This window comes from Gopherus evgoodei, chromosome 3 (assembly GCF_007399415.2).
Source record: "Gopherus evgoodei ecotype Sinaloan lineage chromosome 3, rGopEvg1_v1.p, whole genome shotgun sequence".
NCBI classification, from domain to species: Eukaryota; Metazoa; Chordata; order Testudines; family Testudinidae; genus Gopherus; species Gopherus evgoodei.
The window spans coordinates 147,300,643-147,323,687 of record NC_044324.1 but is presented as its reverse complement, the minus strand read 5'-3'; the positions used below and the strand labels follow the sequence as shown (position 1 = coordinate 147,323,687).

General features: G+C 44.2%; 1 protein-coding gene across 4 annotated transcripts in view; it reads right to left on the bottom strand.

Moving 5' to 3' along the window:
* RYR2 (ryanodine receptor 2) overlaps window positions 1-23,045 on the bottom strand; it is a 737,385-nt gene that overhangs the window by 171,589 nt on the left and 542,751 nt on the right. For all 4 annotated transcript variants that reach the window (XM_030556966.1, XM_030556967.1, XM_030556968.1 and 1 more), the window contains 4 exons: window positions 10,329-10,389; window positions 8,427-8,665; window positions 4,428-4,509; window positions 196-326 (listed from right to left, as the gene is read on the bottom strand). In XM_030556966.1, the coding sequence (XP_030412826.1) occupies window positions 196-326; window positions 4,428-4,509; window positions 8,427-8,665; window positions 10,329-10,389 (513 nt within the window). The remainder of the gene's footprint in view (window positions 1-195; window positions 327-4,427; window positions 4,510-8,426; window positions 8,666-10,328; window positions 10,390-23,045) is intronic.

Genomic DNA, 23,045 nt, shown 5'->3' with positions numbered 1-23,045 from the left:
TCAAAAATGAATGAAAAACATTGAGTTTTGCAAGATTTAACCTACCATTCTAGCAAATGAATACAAACAGATCAGTAAATGAAAGGGAGGATTGCTGTAATAGAAAATGTATGTAAAAATGCAGTGAATAAGACAACCACAATTGTGTGTGAAATCCAGATGTTAAAATGCCTGCCTGTGAGGTTCTGGATGTACCTGCTCTGTCTCTTGTAGACTTGGTGTTGTAGATAGAGTAGGTATTATGTTTGTTCAGATGAGTTTCCAAAAAGGCCACAGGGAAGGCACCAGCAAAAGCAGCCAAACATTCTCCTAAGGCTGAGCGCTGCCTGTGAATTCACAAATGTTCATCGTTATATATACACACACATTTTTTCTGACTGAATATATGCAAAGCTAGTTCAGTACCATCCTTCCTTTTATTACAAACTATAATCTTCGCAAAGAGAGAATCTGCTACATGATTATAACTACACAGTAACAGAAAAATACATTTAACAGATATCTGAGGACATTAGCCTTCTGCCATTACACAAATAAAATGTTGTATATAAAATGTCAAAGCTGGGCCTACTTATATTTGCCGAGAGCTACCAAGGAGCATTTAAGAAAAACACAGCACTAGTATAACAACAATAATGACAGTAATCCTATTATTTTCCTCTCAATTTCCAATAATACTGACTAAACTGTGTCTCCTACTGAGAGAATGCTACCAAATAAACTGATGGATCAAGAGGCCAAATGTTACCATCATTATATCTAAATGATAACTGGAGGGCATTTCTCCTTTTTGTGAGATAAGTAATAATCATCTCCTGGACTTGCCCAAAAGCTAAAGTCTGATATAGACGGGATATGGTTATTACTGAATTATTCAGATATATTCTCAAGTTTTTACTATGCTAAAACTTTTGCTGTTTTCCCACTCCTGTAAATTATAACCACCCAGTCTGATTCCTTCTGATATAAAAGAAAATGTGTCAGTCTATGCTATCTGAGACATGTCTCCCCTCAACTTTGGAACCCCAAGGCTCAACAGTGTGGCTTCTCACACAGAAAAAAACATTGTCACAGAAAATAAATTACTCTCATCTCAAGGAGGCAAAGAAATCCTGGTCCCACAGAATATCTTAAAACCAAAAGAGTTGACATAAAAATATGTAGGGAGTATGTTGTTGTAGAAAAAATGATATTGCTTAAATAAATTTTTTTTTGTGGTTATCAGTTTTCCTATATAGAGGAGACATTAGGTCCCACAGTCAAGTCAATTTTATTGTAGTATGTGATTGTCAAAATGACTGTCAGGTGTTGTAACATTCTGAAAAGCTTGTGGGCAGCTTTAAATAAAGATAGTATCAAGAGATGAACAAGCCATTCTTAATTTCTTTTGGACTAAAACATGCATGAGGAAGTAAGAATCAAACTGGAGAACTTGAGGAGATTCCTAGAAGTTACAGAAATTCTGCAGTTTGGTCAAAATCCTGCCTTCCTTTCTGACCCAGGAGAAAGGAGAAACCTGGAGTTTCTGCTGTAACAGAATGCCGTTGAATTCCCAATCCATAATACCCACAATAAACACAGGAACTTCAGCTTTTAACTCCATCATATTTCTCATAGCTATTTCCCCTCCTGATTTCCTCCCTGACCTACATAATGTCCACGTGAAAAGAACCTGTTTCACATACATCTATAAGATAGCATTCTATCCGCTTTCTATATGCACTGATGTTTGTGGACTTTAATAGATGAAAGAGGCCACTTCACTTTCACAATAGCTCTTGTGAGAGTCAATATATAATAAAATATATGCCACTTGGAGAGCATTCACTTGAAATTGCATATATTTTTATTCCGCATTGGAGAGTAATTATTTTTAAATTTAATTCTATTCATGATTAGATGGGGTGACAAGTGGGGGTGATGTCAAAGGCTGAGGTGGTCATGTTTGTTGTGAGCACAGCGTTATAGATAGATAGCAGTTCTGAAGGCAGTAGCCATTTGGAGTACAGTGATTATGCATCTCTCTCTAGAGTTACACATCCTTCAACTCTTATTAGCTAATAATGACTCTTTGATAGAATACAAGGTTTCCCAGACTAAGGGCTACTGAGAAATAACATCAGTCATCATGTAAATCGGAGCCCTTTTACCAGGATGCAGTGATTTGTAAAAGAAACAAGTTTACATAGTACAGAGTCCCTGAATTTTGATAGCTGAAACAGTGTAACTTATATTGACTTGTTGCAACCTTACGTTCTGACTCCCAAACTGGTTGCCAGGTGTCCAGTTTTCGACCAGAATGCCAGGTCGAAAAGGGACCCACAAGGTTCTGGTCAGCACCTGTCCTTTAAAATTCCAGTTGGTGGCACAGTGGGACTAAGGCAGGCTCCCTGCCTGCCCTGGCTCGACACAGCTCCCAGAGGTGGCCAACATGTCCCTGCAGCACCTAGGCACACAAGTGATTGAAGAAGCTTTGCGCACTGCCACCACCCTGAGTGCTGACTCCTCAGATCTCACTGGCCACAGGGGCGGCTCTAGACATTTTGCCACCCCAAGCATGGCGACATGCCGTGGGGGCGCTCTGCCGGTCACCAGTCCCACGGCTCCGGTGGACCTCCCGCAGGCGTCCCATCGAAGCTGTGGAACCAGAAGACCCTCCGCAGGCATGCCGCTGAAGGCAGCCTGCCTGCTGCCCTCCCGGTGACTGGCAGAGTGCCCCCCATGGCATGCCGCCCCAAGCACGCGCCTGGCGTGCTGGGGCCTGGAGCCGCCCCTGATTGGCCAGGAGCTACGACCAATAGGAGCTGCAGGGGTGGCACCTGTGGGTGTAAGCAGCATTCACTGTGCCGAGCTGCCTGGCCGGCCCTGTAGACATGCCATCCGCTGCTGGGAGCCACAAGGAGCCTGCCTTAATCCTGCTGAGCTGCTGACCAGGAGCTGCCCTAAGTCAGAACCCCCTCCTGCACCCTAACTCCCTCCCAGAGCCTGCACCCAATCCCCTACCCCAGCCCTGAGCCCCCTCCTGCACCCAAACTCCCTCCTGGAGCCTGCACCCTGCATTGCCTCTCACACCCCAACTCCCTGTCCCAGCACTGAGTTCCCTCCTAGACTCCAAACCCCTCTTCCCCCACCCCACTCCAAAGCACCCCCTCAACTGGAGCGCACACACCCTCCCAAACCCTTGCCCCAGTCCAGTGAAAGTCAGTGAGGGTATGGGAGAGTGAGCAATGGAGGGAAGGGGGATGGAGTGAGTGGGGATGGGGCCTGGGTGGGGTCTGAGAGAAGGGTGGGGCAGGGGCAAGGCATTCAGTTTTGTGTGATTAGAATATTAGAAAGTTGGCAACCCTAACTGTATACAAGTATGAGAATTAATGGAAGGGGGTAGAGAACAAACACTCTGGCAAGGAAGTTACACTCCTCAGTGCTATTCTGGGTCTGCTACTGCTTTGCTGTGATCTTGAGCAAGTCACTTGATCTTCCCTATTTGTCAGTTTCCCCCTCTGCAGACTGTAGATACTTAATGAGATGCTGCAGAGTGTTGTAAGGTTTAATTAGTGTTTTGATGAAAGTGTGATACAAGTACAAAGGGTTATGAATAAAGTTCTCTCTCTGTCGTGCTTTATGGCCTATTTGACTGATTCTGTAGAATCACTGATTATTTTCAACAGTGATTTTTTGAGAATGAGCCCATCCAGACTGGATTCAAGATTCAGTCTTGAATTTTATCGTTCAGAACTACCTCTACTTGAAGTACAAATGCAAAAAGTACATTTTTGATGCATTATGATTTTTTCATTTGATTTGTTAATAGAACCATGAATGACAAAATTCAATAATTCTGACTGGATTTCTTACCCGTTAGAACGAAATTGTAAAATGAACATATAACATTTTATTTACAAAATGTGAAAACACCAAGTTTTTAATATCCATCATGAACAAAAATAAATGAGAGATAACCATAAAATATAGTACAGTTAATCAATCTACAAGCAACAATTATAAAACTAATTGTAATGAAAATTTGCAATTTCCCCTTCTGGAACTCATAAATTGTCTAAGTTCCCCTTGCAATTAATACTGCTTGTATTATACAAAAAAGTCAGATCCTGCAGTCCCAATGGAAGCAAGAAATATCGTATTTTAGACTAAGAACCTTTTCAGTCCTAATTGAAGACTATCTTTTTACACAGTTATATGCAAATATTTTAAAAAAATTATAATAAATCCAGTATAGTTATTACCATAACTCCCTTTTCTATTAAGGGGTACTTGATTTTTGCCCTCCCCTCCAACTTCTCCCCACACTCCTTTTTGTGCTTCCACCTTGGAAAACAACATTCTAATAAAGAGTGCACATGACGTCTACATATACAGCTAAGTGTATACATGAAGATTACAATTATGTACATGATTTTTCATCTTACCGCTCCACATAGATACTCTTGCTGGTTCCTAGAGAGTACAAGCTGGCCAATATTCTGTAACAAGAGACCTGAACATCTTCCACTAAGGGAAAGGGACAGAGAAGTAAGAGAAAAAGGTTTTACTGCATTCCATTTTCGTACTACATAGTGGGCTTAAAATATAGAGACAATCTAATTATATTTGACTTGACAACCTGCATACTAATGAGTACAAGCTACCAAACATCATCTATAGAAATCACTGTGTAAATACAAAAAGTAGTCTGATGGCCAGATGCTGACATAGCTTTTTATGAAAAATTTCCACTTAATTCAATAGAAAGCATATACTGAGAATAATATTATATTTAATGTACCATTAGCATGCTCTATTTTTCTGTGAAAAATAGCAAACCATCTTTGTTAGGATTATGCATAGTTATAGAAGCTGATATTTGATTTATGATATAATCTATGCAATACAGTGTACTGAATCTTTTCCAATTGCTAGCAGTACTTTAAAAGCAGGAAATTCCCAGAGCAATTATCTAAAGTGTTAAATGAGTAAAAGGAAAATATAATCAGGGAACTAACCAATTTAAGAATGCATTATGCTTTGTAAAATATACAACAGTGGGAAAATACTCTTGCTGAACAGATTTTTAATTTTGTAAATTATATTTAATGATATTACCTCATTTTTAGATAAAGCTACAGGTAAATAACATCTAAATCATTAGTCAGCCAAGGGAACCAAAACAAAATGATCACCTGATCCCCCCCAACAATTTTTCTCTTCATTGCTTGTTTTAGGAATAACAATCATCACATTATGAATTCTAGTGTAGTGTAAAGAACAACATTGCTTTTCCATGTGCAGCTGTAAAAAACTGAATTGATCAAATTGGGGAGAAAAAATTGATGACATGGCTCCCTTCCCCCTCCAAAAGTGATTACATTACAACTTTTTCTCAGTTTTCCATATTCTTTTTTTCAATTCCCCTATGCTATTTTTTCAGCAAATAGCACTAAGAGATTGAGGTTATGTTTTTTGAAATTTCCCATGAATGAGAAATTCCCCCAAAATTGTTTTGGAAACACTAACATATGGTATTTCTTAAACAATATACTCCACGGACTGGCAAGAGTAGTGAAATGGACAAAGAAGTTAAATTTCAGTCAGCAGCAGCTGGGGGCCCCAGAGTCTGTGGCTCTGGCACAGCCCTGCCCTGCAGAGAACTCTGGGCCAGGGACCACAGGGCTTCCAAAATCCTGGGTCAGCTGGCTCCACAGGCTGCCTGACTCTCAAGGAAGCTGGTTCAGCAGGCTTCGGGTTGCTCTGGAGCCCTGGACATTGGAAGAACCTCCCAGGACCTCCATGTTCCTAGCTCTGCAGCAGAGAACCTAGAAGCCCTGAGAGGCCCAGCTACAGTCCAAGTTCTCAGGGCTTCCATGCGCTCTTCTGCAGAGCCAGTTTTGCCAGGCTCCCAGTTCGATGGCAGGGAGTTTGGAAGCCCTGAGAGGCCCCAGCTCAGGGCTTTCAGGTAGGGCCGGTTCCAGGGTTTTTGCTGCCCCAAGTGAAGGAAAAAAAAAAGCCGCAATCGTGATCGGCGGCAGCTTCACTGTACCGCTTTCTTCTTCAGCGGCAATTTGGCAGCAGGTCCTTCCCTTCGAGAGGGATGGAGGGACCTGCCGCCGAATTGCCACCGAAGAGCCTGACGTGCGGCCCCTTCTCCTTGGCCAACCCAAGCATCTGCTTGCTGAGCTGGTGCCTGGCGCCAGCCCTGCTTTCAGGCTCCCAACTCTATGGCAAGGGGCCTGGAAACACTGGCATGGTGCTGCTGCCCCATAGCCAAAGACCCTGGAAACTAGGGCTCTCCAGCTGCCCGCCAGTCAGAACTATGATTGTGATTCGACTACAGTTCACTCAACCCAATTCACGTTCACATTCACATTTCAGGTTCAATGAACCAGAAGTTTCTGACAAAACTCTGTTTCACCGGACATTTTTCAACCAGCTCTAGTTACAACTGCCTGCTAAAGGGCCTGGGTTTTTTGTTTTAGCTCAAGCTGCAGAGATTCATGTTTTTAGCTCTGGGGTCCCCAGTTCAAGATGGTGTACATCACATAAGTGGGAGCTCATCCAGGAGTTGAGCAGATATGGGCCTCCGACACTCAGGATGAGCATATTCTGTCCAGAGGAAGTACGTAACCCAGTAGTCTCTGTGATACATGACCCCCACTGTGTCCAGTCTACAGACAATCTGAGATTGTTACCATCCCAGCTACAGACTGGCTTTTTAGTTCAAGCTACTTTCAGCTCTGCAGGTCTTCTATTCAATACTCATTGTCAGCCAAGGTGATGGTCATTACACCAGTGTAAATTAAGAGATTGAGAAAATTTGTCTCATTCACCCAAATGTTTTTCATTCTGGTAGGGGGATGGGACCATAAATTCAGTAGTGATGGTTTTTCAATCTCTCACACTGCATGAGGGAGAGGCAGATATTTTTGATTGACTGGACTGACACTCTAGTTAACTCCTCCCACTGAAGAGCTATTCCAGAGAGTCTCTTCTAAAGCCAATAATGGTCATATCTGAATAAAACACTTTTTCAAAATTTATTAACAACAACAGATAAAACTGCCCAGTACTAAAAAGTAACTGTCCAACTGAGGAAAAAAAATACACAAACTGGAATGACACTCAAGCGAAAAGGCTATTATTCCTAAAATATAGTGTGAAGAGAAGTGGTGCTATTGTGTACTGCGTAAAATAGGTAAGCACAGTTCAAATTAACCAACAATTCATACTATTAGTGGGTTTATAATAACTGAATAAAAATCACGTAGAATAGGTGATTAAAATCGTGTAAGTAATAAACTGTCAGAGACTAATGATGAAATTCTATCTGGATCAGAAAACAAAAAGGAGTAGTAGGTGTATACCTGATCTTCTGTAGATGGCATATAGTTCCACAGCTTTTTACTTTTGGATTATGTCTTTAGACACTGAAATTAAATGTCTTCAACCATAACTGATAAAGAAATAAAACTTATAGTCTAGCATCACCCTGTCAAATTATAAATATCAGAAAACCATTTTCCACATAGCTATTTTATATTTTCTCAGACTCAGAAAATCCAGATGGCTGAGTTTCAGTCTCTTTTTCTAGATCCTCCATAGGTGGACTCCTCTTTCAACAATTCTCCATTTCTGAGCTGGCCAGCTTTGAGGAGGAAGAATTGCTGCTCACAATAGAAGGGGAGCTGGCTATTAGAATTCCTGTGGGGATTCTAAGCAGCACAAGACTGAAACTCTGCTTTGTGGACTGTAAGAGGAACTGCGAGAGAACAGCTTTAGTCCCACCGAAATTAGGCGATTTACAAAATTTAGGCTCTGCATCAACTGTGCTCCTGCACTGCACAGAAATGGAGCTTCAGAAGTACCTCCCCACATCAGCCCCTTGCAGATGTCTTCAGCAGTTCCTCTTGCTCTGCCTCATGCACCCATTTGAACATCCGATCAATTGAAACAAGGTAATGTTTGTAGCTAAAGTCAGGTGGCATAACCTTGCTTGAAAGTTTGAATGAATGAGGTTGCATTACAACAGTTTTCATGAGAGAACTTCAAAGTTCTATACAAAAATTAAATTTGCAACACGCCTGTGTGATAAATATTATTATTCTCATTTTATAGATCGATAAATTTATGCAGAGTGAGATTATGTGATTTATGCAAGATCACATAGCAAGTCAATGGCAAAGTCAGAAATATAATCCAGATTTCTAATCCTATCTTCTAACCACAAAAGCACACTCCCTCCCATATTTTTAAACAATGGGATAAAACCTGCAGACCTTATTCTAAGCTTGAGACAAATTCTCATTTAAATCAGTGAAAATTCTGGCAGAGTTTTGTCAGGGTTTGTCCCCATATATTAGAACCCAAACTGTAATAACCCTCAGTACAAAACAATAAAGATCATTAGCTGCCTGGGATTTCTAAATAATACCTACATATTAGATCTTCTCCAAATTGATGCTGTCCAATATGTTCAAATAATGAAGAGAGCACTGGCAGGAGAGCCACTGTGGTGTAGTTAATGATTTGTGTCACCCCCTTTGGTTGATTTCTTGTGTGTGTAAACTGGCCTTGTTTAAGATTTTCCATTGTCATCTCCAGATCTTCTGCAGCATTATCCAAAAATGCTCTCAATGCCATTTTAACAGACTCCAGACCAGTCTTCATCACAGTCCTGTGCATTACATATAAAAGAATTAAAGACCATATTCTGTTAGAGAAACCATGAAACAAAGTCTACTCTTGGATGATATAAAAATGATACACAAGATCTTGGGAAAACCTTCCTACTGGGTAAAACCTTCTTTCCCTAAAGAAAGTACCTTCCAATTGAAAAGCAGTGTCAGAGTGTCACTCTGCAGAATGGAAAGGATTTCAATTCACTTTACATTGACAAGGCTTCTTAAGGAAAGGCTTAAATGCTTCATAAAAACAAGGAATGAGGAAGCCAACTAAATCATCAGAATAGGAATCTTATGGTTGTTTAAACTGCCACCCAAAATGCCTACCCAACTATCACAGCCAGATTTTGCTTCAGCAATTTTAAAAATCAGAGTGGGTTTTCTGAAAGCCACAGTTAAAATCTCTAGTAGAAACAGAGCAACATGAACATGTTGGTTATAGAACTACAATCACTTGTGTCCAATATTGTAATTCAGTGTCACTGCCTTCAAACAGAAACACAAGGCTAGCTGAGTTGACTGTAGGAAGTCCTCTATTCATAGAAAAGTACAATTTCACAGAGTTTTCATTTTGATTGTGAGAGAGAAATCAGGCCAGGTGAAAAAGGTTTGACAGCCCAGGAGACTAAAGTAACCTATTTTATTCACAGAATATGTACTGCATAGGTGGCAGCAATGGAAGCTTCCATGTACAGCTATACATATGTGTCTCAATCCTGATCTAAAGGGACCTTTCCATGGGTATGTCTTCACTGCAGAGTTAACTTGGGTGACTGGCACCTGGGTTAACCTAGCCTAGCTGTGGGCAGCCATATTGCAAAGCCATACTCAAGTCACTATATAGTCACTGCTACTGCACTCGCCCATGTGTCTGTCACCAGGACGTCTGGGGGGCACATGCCATGGTTCTTAGCACTGCTGTAAGTGAGCTGTTCTGCGATTCTTCTCCCTAGTGGGAGAACTTGTCAGTGCTTCTGGACATGTTGGAGAGAACTGTGGGGAGGGCATCCGAGGACGATCAGCACTTGAGTGGTTTAGCCCGCATCTTCCTTGCAAAATGGGCACTTTACTGGCCTGAATGAATGCAACAGCCACACGTTAGCCTATAGACCCAGCTGAGTCAGCTAGCCTGGGCTGAAAACACCACTAAACTCAGGTCAGAGTTTTTGTGTGTGAACAGATGAGAGGTTAGAAGCAGATCTCAAATAACAGCCCGAATTAGCTCAGCAGTGAAAACATACTCAAAGAGTGAAAGCACACCTCACTCAATGCCCATTCAATTCTTGGCTTCTCTGATCATGAGGTTGTAAGCAAAATAATAAATTATTTCCAATAGTTATGACAGCTTTTGAGACACTTATCCACTCGAGACAAAACCCTTAAATAGCCAGCAGTTTTTGGTCACTACTGAACTGGCCTGGAGTTGAAACAGTGAGTTAGAGATGAAAAGCTCTATATTGTATTACCAAAACCTCAGGTTATCAAGAATAATAATGAAGCAACATTCAGTATAGGAACTTTTTCAGCAGAACAACCCTTTTTTATTTTAGAAATTCTGTACCCATGTACAGATAATCAGCCCCCAAATCCTACTGTACATGTGCTATTTGGGTTTAAGTGATTTTTTTATACTTTAGAAAATGTATTCAGCATTACCTTGCATCCAAAGTCTGGCCAAGTATATGAAGACAGTTGACTATTGATGTTGCATCATTTCCTAAACAGGAAGCAAAATGATCCACCAATTAAAATGAGTTTGCATTAAAGCAGTCCTATTTTTGTTAACATTTGTATTTTCAAAGAAGCAGTAAATAACACAGCAGAGGCACAGTTCAGCTTCTGCATGATTTTAAGTCAAGTTAAAAACATGCATTTGTTGCATTAACTTTGTTTACACAGACAATAAAGCATCTCTCATCAAATACCTGAGGCACTCAAAGCATCTCTCCCTTAAACATCTGAGGCACTCATGAAGCACTTAGATGTGAAGTTAACTAGAGCTGAAGTGTACTATTTGTATTTCACTTAAGTTGTTGAAAATTTCACTTCAACTGATTCCAGTTTATCTGAGCATTTATTTTCTCTCTCTCAGATAACAAAGGTTATCTGATGCTCTCAGTTTGGTGCTGCCTCACTGGTACAAGAGACAAGCATTCATATAAGATGACAAAGATGTTAGACCCTGAACAGCTGAAGGGATCTACTACGGACTCTTTGAAATCAGATATCTCTACCTGAAAAGCAACATAAATACTTCTCACAATTCTTGCAGTTCTCCACCTAACACTTTATAATAATCTTTCTTATGATGAAGAATAAAGCACAAATTCAGAAACTGGCATAAATCGATGTCATCCAATGAAATAAGGAGTCTCATTAGTTAACACACAGGGCAGAATTTGGCCATACATACATGATCCATATATATTATTTCACTGTTTTACAGTTAATTCCCCCACTTGTTTAAAAAGGTGGAATTCTCTCTTTCCTTTCTACAATTCTAAAATTAGTTAGTCGTCAGTAGCCAACAGTCAAGTAGCAGTATGTTTTTAAACACTGAGTTGTACATACAATGAAAAATAATTTTTTTCAGTGAAATAGAGATTTTCAAAAGGCAGACTGTAGAGAAGTAGAGACAATGGTGGCATCTGGGAAGGCTTCTTTACATTACTCATAATTAAGGCTACAATTTACTCATGGAGATCACAGCAGTCATGGATTCCATGACTTTACTAGACCTCAGTGATGTCTAGGTTTTCAGGAACAGTAGGTGGGACTTTGCGCCCTTGCCCTGCAACTGGGGCTGGCTGGAACTAGGACCCTGCAAGCCCCAGCCCTGCTGCTTCCTCCAGGGGACTGCAGCTGGGATCGGGGGATGTAGCTGGGGCTGAGGCCCAATACTCGTGACTTCCACTGGGGGTTGCAGCCAGGGACGTGTGCCCCATCCCTGACGCATCCCGGTCTTGGCGGGGGACATGCATTCCAGCCCTGACACATCCTAGGCTTGGCAGGGGCCAGGATCATGCGCCCCAGCCCTGCAGCTTCTGCTAGCAGCTGCAACCAGGCCATGTGCCCCAGCCCCAATGCGTCCTGGGCTGGGAGGGGGCCAGGTGCACCAGACCTGTGGTGTCTTGGGCTTGGCGGGGCTGCAGCCGGGCCGTGCGATGCAACCCCATGGCGTCCTGGGTTTGGTAGGGTCCTGGCACAGGCCATGCACCCCAGCCCTGCGGTGTCCCAGGCTTGGCAAGGCTGCAGTCAGGCCATGCACCCTAGTTCCATGGCGGCCTGGGCCTGGTGGGGCTGCAGCCGGAGTGGTGCACCCTAGCCCTGCGGCTTTCACCAGGGGCTGCGGCTGGGGGCACATACTTCCCTTGCAGCTTCCCAGTGTCATGTGCCTCCCGCCACTGTGGCCAGGGCTTGGCAGGGGCTGCAGTGGTAGTCACTCACACCTATCCCACAGCTGGGCCAGCTCTGGAGCAGGGGCTGTGTGCCCCCATGGCTGGGGGCTCAGCCTGTCAGTCGTTCCCCCCCCAATAGGGCTCCATTCCTCCCCCCTACCTAGCCCTGCCCCCAAATATTTTTAGTAAAGTAACAGACAAGTCATGGGTTCTGTGAATTTTTGTTTACTGCCTGTGACCAGTTCATGATGTTTACTAAAAATAACCATGTAAAAAATCTTAGCCTTACTCATAATCTCATAGCAGAAACTGGTTGATACAGTCTCTGATTTACATTCACAGGAAGAGTCATGTGCTTTATCAGGATCAGCTAGACTATATAGTGAGGGTCAGTAGGGTGGAGCCAGCAAGTAGTCTAAACATGCTGAAAACTAGCCAATTTTTAGGACTACCCCCACAGGAGATGTGTGCACGTGCTTTCTTTCTGATAGTAAAAATAGGATAAAACTTCACTGGGACATACAAGACTTTTACGGAATAATATTAAAAGATTGAAAAATTGAAGTTTAAAAATTCCAAAAATTCTAAATTCTGGGAAAAAAAAACTTATTAACAGGATTAATTTAGCTTCAGTGGGACCATTCACATGCACAAGTCTTTGCGGAAACTGAGACTTAGGTAGAAAAACCAACCTTAATTCACTACTCTTCATTTAGTTATTGTAATAAAGCCACGATCCATCTGGAAACCTCTGCCCAACATGTGTTCAACATATTTAGATGACAACAGTAGTTAGAACACTGATTATCTATCTACACTAGCACTTCCATTGTTCCTACTACTGGTGGGGCCATATATTGTTGAGAAAGACATGCAGTGTAGGCATAGTCCATGATAACTATATTTTTGGAACAGAAAGGGTGATTTTTTTTTTAAAAGAAAGGTTAGTAATTGTGGAGAGAACGAAAAATCACAAGATCCATATCTTTTTGACATCTATGATTTTTCCTATTCCTAATGGTAAGCAGAACATATTTTTGGAGGATTGTGGTGTATGTGCTTCAGTTCCTCTCCTATAATCTTCCTCATGCAAATTAGCACAGCAGCAACTGAAGGGTACAGCTTTCCTCCACAAGTATGTTTTCCCAAATAGCCCATAGCATCACCAGTGTCTACTGATTTTTTAACTTCAAATAGTTGAGATATTTGGAAAAGCATCCAAAGTTCAGATCTTTATCTGAACCTCTTTGGCCTGGTAAAGTGCCTGGAAATTTTGCAAGAATGAGGTCCATTATGAGATTTCCAGTACTTGCTTATTTTGTTTTGCCTGGAAACACTGTGAGAAGAAACTTTCATGAGGTATTTTCAAAGCACTGGTTCTGATTCTGGATGTAGCCAAGGAAAATTGAATTGTAAATACTGTAAAGAGCAAACTAAACATTTTTGAACTTCACATAGATGTTTTGTTTGGACCCAATTTGGAGAAAAGTATTCAAAATACCTCACAGTCCTTATTACACTCAAAGTTATAGTAAAACTACTGCCAATGATTGGGAAGCCATTATAAGTTAGAGAATTTTGTGGATTAGCATGTTCTGCTCCTTTCCTCCTGGATTGTCTGCCGTAGATATGTCAGGAAAAATTATGCTCTTACTCAAATGGGTGAATTTGGCCCAACATCTTCACAGCACTATTGGCTTCTCAAACATGGGAGCAGGGACAGTGAGAATTCTGGGCTTTGCATTTCTTTAGACTTAGAGCATTTAGTTGTTTCCACTGTGTTTTCAACACACAGAGACACATAAACACAATTGGAGTGCCCTCACTTTTAATTTATGTTTATATGCCACTAAATTAATAAAGACCAGACCAATCTTTTTTATTTCAAAATGTGTGGAAACTATTTTGCTTCTAGGCTGAGAGCACCACGTATCAATTTCAGATGACCATGATTTTTTTTAAATGAGTTATAAATACCTGAAACTAGGAGTTTCTAAGTAAGTGAATTTTATTGATGCCTCAAAAAGTTCTACAGCAGTAACACAGGTGTGGCAGGTCTGTCAAAACAGACCTGTAGCCAGAGCACAGCACTAGAACCTAATGCAGAACACATTCTTCTAATCCAGAACATAGCCTTTCCATTCTAAAATCCTTTAAAACAACAGGGTACAAATCAAAACTAAGAAACCACTAGACCTTAAAGGAATTGTATACATAAGTAACTGCTAAAAGAACAATAAAAATCGCAAGTACAAAAACATTTTTCATTAAAAGAGTTCAGGCTAAAAGCATCCTAGAAACTAGTGTGATAACTAGGCATCTGAATGGTTGTTCAACCCTGGGCTACACTCACAACAGGTCTCATAAGCAAAATGATTGGGTTTAATCAGCACTTGGATAGGAGACCTTGAGGAAAAAATCCTAGATACTTCAGGAACTGATGTTGGTGATTAAATTCAGTGTCAACACCCTGCGCTCAAAATCCCATGGATATTCATCTCCAGGATGCCTTAATGGAGGGATTTCTACTAGTTCCCAGGAAGTGGCAAACAATCAAGCAGCATGCCCTCCCCCTTTATATCACCACAGAGTTTTCCTCCTGAGTAATATCCTCCCTGTTCATGAAAGTGAATGGGATAAATCTGGTCAGTTAGCTGCATGGCTAACATTTGTCTCAGACTGTATGTCACTTTGTCATCAATAGTGAGAATAAAGAATTGGGCTGATACACTGATAGCTCTGAAAATAATGAGATAGCATCTCATACCAGAGTTAAACAATATTGAAAAGTAATTTAAACTATTCATAGAAATTTTCATTTTAACAAGGAAAATACAATTTCAAAGGCTCATTCCACTGCAAATAATTTGTGGAAAATTCAACCCATTAATAATAATGAAAGTGCATAAATGTACTCTCCTGAGTGTACAAATACAGCTCTCAAACAGTAAATCATCGTTAAACCTCAGTTATCCAATAATCAGCATATAATAATTCCATGCTGAAGAATAATCTTAACAAAAATATTAGTAATTGTGACACTGGCAGACCAGCCAACCTGTGTATGACCCATAACAACTTAACAAGGTATTACAATTGTACCAGGACAATTCACTTGTATGTGAATTTCGAAGAGATGTACTAGATCAGCAATAATTAACCCATTCATTTGCAGTAACAGAAATCAAGGGTAGATGCTAAGTCTGTGTTTACCTGTATCCTTTGAGAAATTTAACAACGTAACCAAATTAGCTTGTAGATGCTTATTCTTTTCATGTCTTAATTGTCTTTACATTATGTATGCAACTGTGTTCAGTAGACCTTAAGATCAAAGATGTGAGACACTGCATGAAATTAACAATTACATATATTGTCTTCATTTTATTTATCCATGATATAATCTATGATCAGCATTCGCCTTACATTCATCAGTATAACTAGATTACCTGTGTATGCATAGTAAATAGAATGTTAACTTCAAGTGATGCGAAGTGTGTACTCAACAAAGAAGAATACTCAGTCTCATGCTGTGTGCAAAGCACTTGAAAAACCAGCTATAAAGAGAAACTTCTGGCCTGATCCTTTCATCTCTAGTCTGCACAGTTTTGAACAGGGAGGTTTAACCCGTGGGACTGAGATTTTGCAAGTAGTTACATGGAATACTCTGGAAAAGGTATGGAAAGACTCCAGCAGACTCTACATCTAAGCTGCATTTGGATTCTAACCTTTTAGGATAGTTCCAAAGAGACTTTTGCAAGCCAGCAGATAGATCAGGATCCCAACTGTGATGTTACATGAACACTGAAAATCACCTGTATGTATATGATTCCTTAAACATTTAATAACTCTATTCTTTTCTTTTATTAATAAATCTTCAGTTAGTTTACAAAGGATTAGCTACCAGTGTACTATTTGGGTAAGATCTGAAGTATATATTGACCTGAGGGTAACCTGATCTGGGATTGGCAGAACTTTAAGTATGATTGATAGGGTTTTCAATAACCTATCACTATATTAGACTAGACTGTCTAGATAGGAGCCAAGGGTTAGAATGCCTAATGGGGACTGTATTTGGCTTCTTGTTAACCAGTGTAGTACTGCAGAAGCTTTTTGGTGAATCTAATTATAGAATAAAACACCAGTTTGGGGGACTGTCGGTCCTATTTCTTGAAGTCTGCCCTGAGTGTGGTCCATCCAGGCATCCAGTCCCAGTAATCCAGTATGGTTAACACATTTCAGGCTCTTCTGTCTGGCAAAAAAATGGTTACTCACCTCTCGCAACTGTTGTTCTCGAAGATGTGTTGTTCAAGTCCATTACACATTAGGTGTGCGCGCATCACATACACAGACGTTGGAAACTTTTTCCCTTTGTGGGTCCCATCAGGCCGGCAGGGGAGCCCCCGCCAGAGTGGCGCCTCCACATTGGTCGACCAGACCCCTCTTCAGTTCCTTCTTGCTGATGATTCCGACAGAGGGGAAGGAGAGTGGGAAGTGTAATGGATGTGAACAACACATCTCAAAGAACAACAGTTCCGAAAGGTAGGAAACCATTTTAATACTTCTTGTGATTGTTCACGTCCATTACACATTAGGTGACTCACAAGCTTACCACAACAGGAGGGTAGGAAGCATGGAACAACTGATTGGAGAACAGCCCTGCCGAATCATCTCTGGCTTGCTGATTGACTGCGTAGTGGGCTGTGAATGTGTGCGCAGACGACCAGGTGGCTCCTTTACAGATCTCCTGGATCAGGACCTGCGCTAGGAAAGCTGTTGAGGATGCTTGGGCCCTAGTCAAGTGAGCCGTGACCAGCGGGCTGGCACCTTGGCGACCTCGTAGCCCACGTGGTTGCAGTCCACAATCCACGATGCTACACACTGCGTCGAGTCCGGAAGCCCTTTCGTTCTCTCGGCGATAGCGACAAACAACTGTGTAGACTTGTGGAAAGATCTCGTTTGCTCTAAATAGAATGCCAGGGCCCTTTGGACGTCTAGAGTGTGTAGGCTACCATGACTGGGGTCCATGTGTAGTTTAGGAAAGAACATCGGCAAACAAGTGTCCTGCCCCATATGAAATTGTGAGACTACCTTAGGGAGGAATTTAGGGTGTGGCCTGAGGTGCACTTTGTCCTTATAAAAAACTGCAGGTGAGGGCCCTCAACTCGGAAACCCTCCTCGCAGACGTAATGGCCATCAGAAATCCACCTTCCAGGAGAGGTGAAGGAGAGAGCAAGAGGCCAGGGACTCGAAAGGGAGTCCCATAAGTTTGGCTCGGACCAGATTAAGGTTCCAGGAATGGGCCGGTGGGCATGAGTAGGGAAACACCCTTTCTAGTCCCTTAAAGGATCAGGCTACCATAGGGCTAGAAAACACAGAATGTCTCGATACCCCCAGCTGGAATGCCGAAATGGCAGCTAGATGCACTCTGATTGATGAAAGAGCGAGACCCTGATGTCTGAGGTACAGGAGGTATTCTAGGATGACTGGAATGGTGGCCTGAAGTGGCTGTATTTGCTTTGGCTCATAGCAGCAGGAGAATCTTCTCCACTTGGCTAAGTAGGTCGCCTTAGTGGAAGGTTTCCTACAGCCAAGGAGAATTTGTTGTACTGGAAGGGAGCACTGGCTCTCCACAGCGTTCAACCACAGAGTTTCCGCGCCATGATGCAGCGACTGCAGAGCCGGGTGGAGCAGGCACCTGCCGTCCTCCGTGATGAGATCTTGGTGCGGAGCAGGGCAATCGGGCGGCCATTGACAGCGCCATCAGGGCCATAAACCAGTGCTGGTGAGGTCAAGCTGGGGCAATCAGAATTATTACTGCTTTGTCCCTACGAACTTTGATGAGGACTCTGTGGATGAGTGGGAGCAGTGGAAAGACGTACTTCAGACTCCCGCTCCAAGGGATCGCAAAGGCATCTGTGACTGAGCCCAGACTGTGATTCTGAAAGGAGCAAAACAGTGGACATCGGCTGCTGTCCTTGGTGGCAAAGAGGTCCATTTGGGGAAACCTCCACTTTCAGAAGATTGATTGCAAGACATCCGGTCTCACTGACCACTCGTGCATGCAGTATGACCTGCTGAGGCAGTCTGCCAGCTCGTTTCTCTCTCCCGGGAGGTATGACACTATGAGATGGATAGAACAGGCTATACAAAAGTCCCACAGGAGAAGAGCCTCTAGGCAGGGGAGAGAAGCAGGCTCCACCCTGCTTGTTTATATAAAACATGGCAGTGGTGTTGTCTGTCAGAACTGTCATGCTGTGCCCTTCTAAAGTAGCGTGAAAGATTTGGCAGGTTAGGTGAACCGCCCTGAGCTCCTTCACATTGATGTGGAGCAGCCTTTCGTCTCTGGACCACAAGCCTTGTGTGCTTAGATCCCCTAAGTAGGGTCTCCAACCAAGGTCTGATATGTCTGTAACCAGCATCGGGCCGGCTGCTGTGCTGTGAAGCGGATACCCTCGCATACTACTGGTTGGTTGAGCCACCATCACTCGGAGTCCAATACTCGGACAGGAACTGTCATAACAAGGTCTAGGGGATCTCTGCCTGGTCGATACAATCGGGCTAGCCATGCCTGTAAAGTCCTGAGCCACAGCCAAGCGTACTTGACTACATGGGTGCATGCCACCATATGTCCCAGGAGCTACAGGCAGCATTTGGCCGTGATTGTTGGGCACCTTAGTATCAAGTCTATGACACGCTGGATGGCCAGAAATCTGGATTGTGGGAGGCTTGCTTGTGCCCGTACTGAGTCCAGCACTACCCTGATGAACTCCAGCCTTTGCGTGTGTATCAAGGAGGACTTGGGCATGTTGACTAGAAGACCCAGCCTGCAGAATACGTCCAGGGCCACCATCACATGGGAAAGGACCTCCTTCTTGGACCAACCCACAAGAAGCCAGTCATCGAGATATGGGTATACTTGTATTCTCCTCTTTTGCAAAAAGGCTGCCACTACTGACATGCATTCCATGAATATGTAGGGGGCTGCCGCCAGGCCGAAAGGGAGGACGTAAATTGGTAGTGGTGCTGGTTTATGGTGAATCGCAGGAACTGTCGGTGAGCGGGATGAATAGCGACAAAAAAGTATGCATCTTTCATGTTGAGGGCAGTGTACTAATCCCCTGGATCCAGGGATGGAATGATAGTGCCAAGGGAGACCACGCAGAAGTTTACCTTGACTAAGAACTTGTTGAGCCTGTGCAGGTCTAAAATGGGCTGAAGGCCCCCCTTTGCTTTGGGAATGAGAAAATAATGGGAAAAAAACCCTTTTCCCCTTAGTTTGCAAGGGACTTCCTCTTCCACCGTCCCCACCTCGAGGAGCGACTGAATCTCCTGGATGAGGAGGTGTTTGTGAGAGGGGTCCCTGAAGAGGGACGAGGAAGAGAGGTGGGAAGGAGGAGAACTGAAGCATGTATCCCACTTGTACCGTACAAACAGTCCGATATTATGCGGGACAACACATGGAATAAGTGGGACAAGCAGCTCAAGAAACATTGGGAAGGATCCAGGAGTTGGCTTGGTACGCTGTCATCGAGTGCACCTTCAAAACCCCTGATTGTTGCCGGGTTGGGCTAGGCCCTGGCTCTGGCCTTGGCGAGGCATGTTATTCCACCTACGCCTACTGTCTCTGCCCCTCCTGCGGTAAGGCTCCTGTCTAGGAGGTACTGCGGTAAGGCTCCTGTCTAGGAAGTACTGCCATTGCTGCGGCAGCTGGGGCTTGAAAGGTTTCCTCTCAGTCACTAGGGTGTGCATCACCAATGACTTGCGGGTTGCCTTAGAACTTTTGAGGCTATGCAGCCTGGCAACCACTTGGTCCAAAACCAGACCTGACCCTTCCAAGGGGAGGTCTTGAAGGGTATTCTGGACCTCCTGTGGAAGGCCTGAAGCCTGGAGCCACTCTGAGCACCTCATCACCACCACTGAGGCTATTGTTCTGGCTGCTGCATCTGCTGAGTCCAGCGAGGCCTGCAAAGAGGTCTTGGCTACTGCTTTTCCCTCATCCATGAGGGTCGCAAACTCAGGCTGAGAGCCCTGGGATAAGGCATCTCTAAATTTGGAAACTGCCACCCAGGAATTAAAATTGTGCCTGTTCAGGATCACCTGCTAATCGGCAATCCTCAGCTGGAGGCTCCCAGAGGAATAGACCTTTCTCCCAAATAGATCCAGGCCTTTAGCTTCCTTGGCCTTGGGAGTGGGGGCTTGCTGACCACGGCATTCCTGCTCATTGACAGCTGAGACAATCAGCGAACAGGGTGCTGAATGAAAAAAGAGAAAGTCATATCCCTTGCAAGGGGCAAAGTACTTCCTCTCCACCCCTTCTGCCATCAGCGCGCTAGAACCCGGGGTCTGCCAGACCGTCTTGTAATTGGCCTGGACTGTCTTTATGAACGAGAGTGCAAATTCTGGAGGAGCCTTCGGGGCTTACGATGTCCACCATAGGATCCTCCTGCTCTACTGCTTCCTCCACTTGTAGGCCCAAATTTTGGGCAACCCTGTGGAGCAGCTCCTGGTGCTCTCTGTGGTCAATCGGGGGAGGCCTCGACACCGCTGTGCCCGCCACAGCTTCATCCGGGGATGATGAGAAGATGACGGCCTGCTGTAACTCCTCCGCCAGTCCTTCCTGCCCTTCCTCATATGCCGGGGGGTCGTTCGGGTCCTGTCTAATTGATTGACCCTGGGATGGCACCGGGCTCAGTACTGCTTCCGTTCTCCAGTGCTCTGGAGAAGCGTCTGGTGGCCTGGATACCGTGGCATCCTTGGGTGCGGAGGGGTCCCCGCATGGGGACCGGGACCGATGCACCGAGTAGCCAGACCTCGAGGCTCTGGAGGAGTGCCCTTGCTGCTGGTAATAGGCCCATGGTGTCCAAAAGTGCCACTGCCCTGGCAGGCCCACTGGGGATGCTACGTGGTCTAGGGCTCTCTGCTAGCTGGTGCTCTACGGAAATAGCTGGAGCGATCTGAGTCAACCTCGGATTCCGAGAATGCCAACCTCGAAGGCCAAGGCTGTGCCATGGAACCGTGCCGTTGGGGGGCTGGGGAACGGCTCCTTGCCAATCGGGACCAAGATCAGTACTGATGCTTCCAGGACTGGGATTGTTATCTTCTGCTCAGGCCCAGGGACTTTGACTTAGCATCTCCTTGGTGCCGACTAGGTGCTGGCACCTGGGAGTGATACACTGACGGGGCCAGTGCCGCATGCTGGCTTGGATCCAGTGCCCTCAAGTCCCATTGTGTTAGGGGCAACTGGGAGTCCATGGAGGATGAGCTCGACCGGGAGTGGTGCTGGGAGCAGTGCCGAGGTGGTGACCTCAATCGGCGCACCATTGCCAGCTTGCCTCTGGATGGCATCCTTGGTGACGGAGGCTTCTCTTCACCACAGAGGAGGCTTGCCCCTGACAACTCGATGAGATCCTTTGCCACCTCAAAGGTGTCCAGTATGGACAGCTATTCTAAAAGCTCCTCCAGTCCTTCCTCCACACTCAAAGTGCTTAGCCCATGGCTTGAAAGGCCCTGCGGCGCCAGAGCCACTGGTGCCAAAGCGTGTCCTGAAGGCCACACCAATTTGAGTGCTCAGTCCCTTTGGAGGCGGTTCTTTCTTATGTGGGGAGCACCCTCTGCCTCTAAGTTGGCCCTTCAACCATATTGGCGAGGTCAAATGGTGCCGGGGTCTGTCCTGCTGCCTCAGTGTCATATGACCGCAGTGCCCTTCTGGTGCCAGATCATGAACTGATGCCGGGGCACTCTGCACCGAGGACGCCAGCGCCGAAGCTGGATGGTCCGAGGCTGAACGTTGAGGGTGGCCTCCATGAGTAGCTGCTTGAGGCGAAAGTCTCTATCTTTCTTGGTTCTTGGCCTGAAAGCCTTACAGATCTTGCAGCGCTCAGTTTGGAGTGATTCCCCCAAGCAACAGAGACACGAGTTGTGTGGATCACTAATCGGCATAGGCTTGTGGCACAAGCCTGAAACCCTTGGGCCTGCAGCACACCCTGCAGCCCAGAGCTGGTGCTGGAAACAAATTCCAAACACCTAAAACAAAGGAAGCTTAACTATCTACTATTGAGAAGTGCTAACTACTGAGAACTATTAACGACTGGTAACTGCTGACTACAGATAACTATGCTAAGGGATCTCATAAGGAGTTGTACCAACAAGGCCATGGACAGTAAGAAGGAACTGAAGGGGGGTCGGGTCTGCAGGGGTATATATGCACGAGCCTGGAGGTGTCACTCTGGCAGGCCTGATGGGAGCCGCTAAGGGGAAAAGTTTCTGACGTCCGTGCACATGACGCTCGCACACCTAACGTGTAATGGATGTGAACAGTCACTCAAAGAACCATCATCATGCTTAGCTTCTGATTTTGTGTGGCCCTCTACACACAATTAAGGCCATACAGCTTTAACAAATAGTTTTCCTTTTACTATACACAATATGCTAATCTATCTTTGGGAGTAGTGTACAAATCCCATACTACTCATAAGAAAGGCCATACTGGGTCAGACCAATGGTCCATCTAGCCCAGTATCTTGTCTTCAGACAGTGGCTGGTGCCAGATGCTTCAGAGGGAGTGAACAGAACAGGGCAATTTATTGAGTGCTCCATTCACTGCTGTCCAGTCCCAGCTTCTAGCAGTTGGAGGTTCAGGAACACCACTACAGCACATGTAGTTAATGTCCAGCCAGTAGCAAGTCCCATACTGAGGCTACATTTAAACTTGTTTTGTTCATTCAAACACACATTTCAAAACACACAAGAAGCAAAGTAAATTTCTAGGACCTGACTGTATCCCCTAAATCTTCATGTGGAGGATTCACCCTCATGTGGAGCTCTTCCTCTTTCAGATAGGTCTTGTATTCACCAGAAAAAAACATGAGTTCTTAACTGAAGTTACCTAACGTAAATTCACAAGAGAAGGCAGTTTGTTGTTTTCTCATGAGTTAGCAGTTCAAGATGACACTCTAGGCTCCTCAAGTCTTTAATT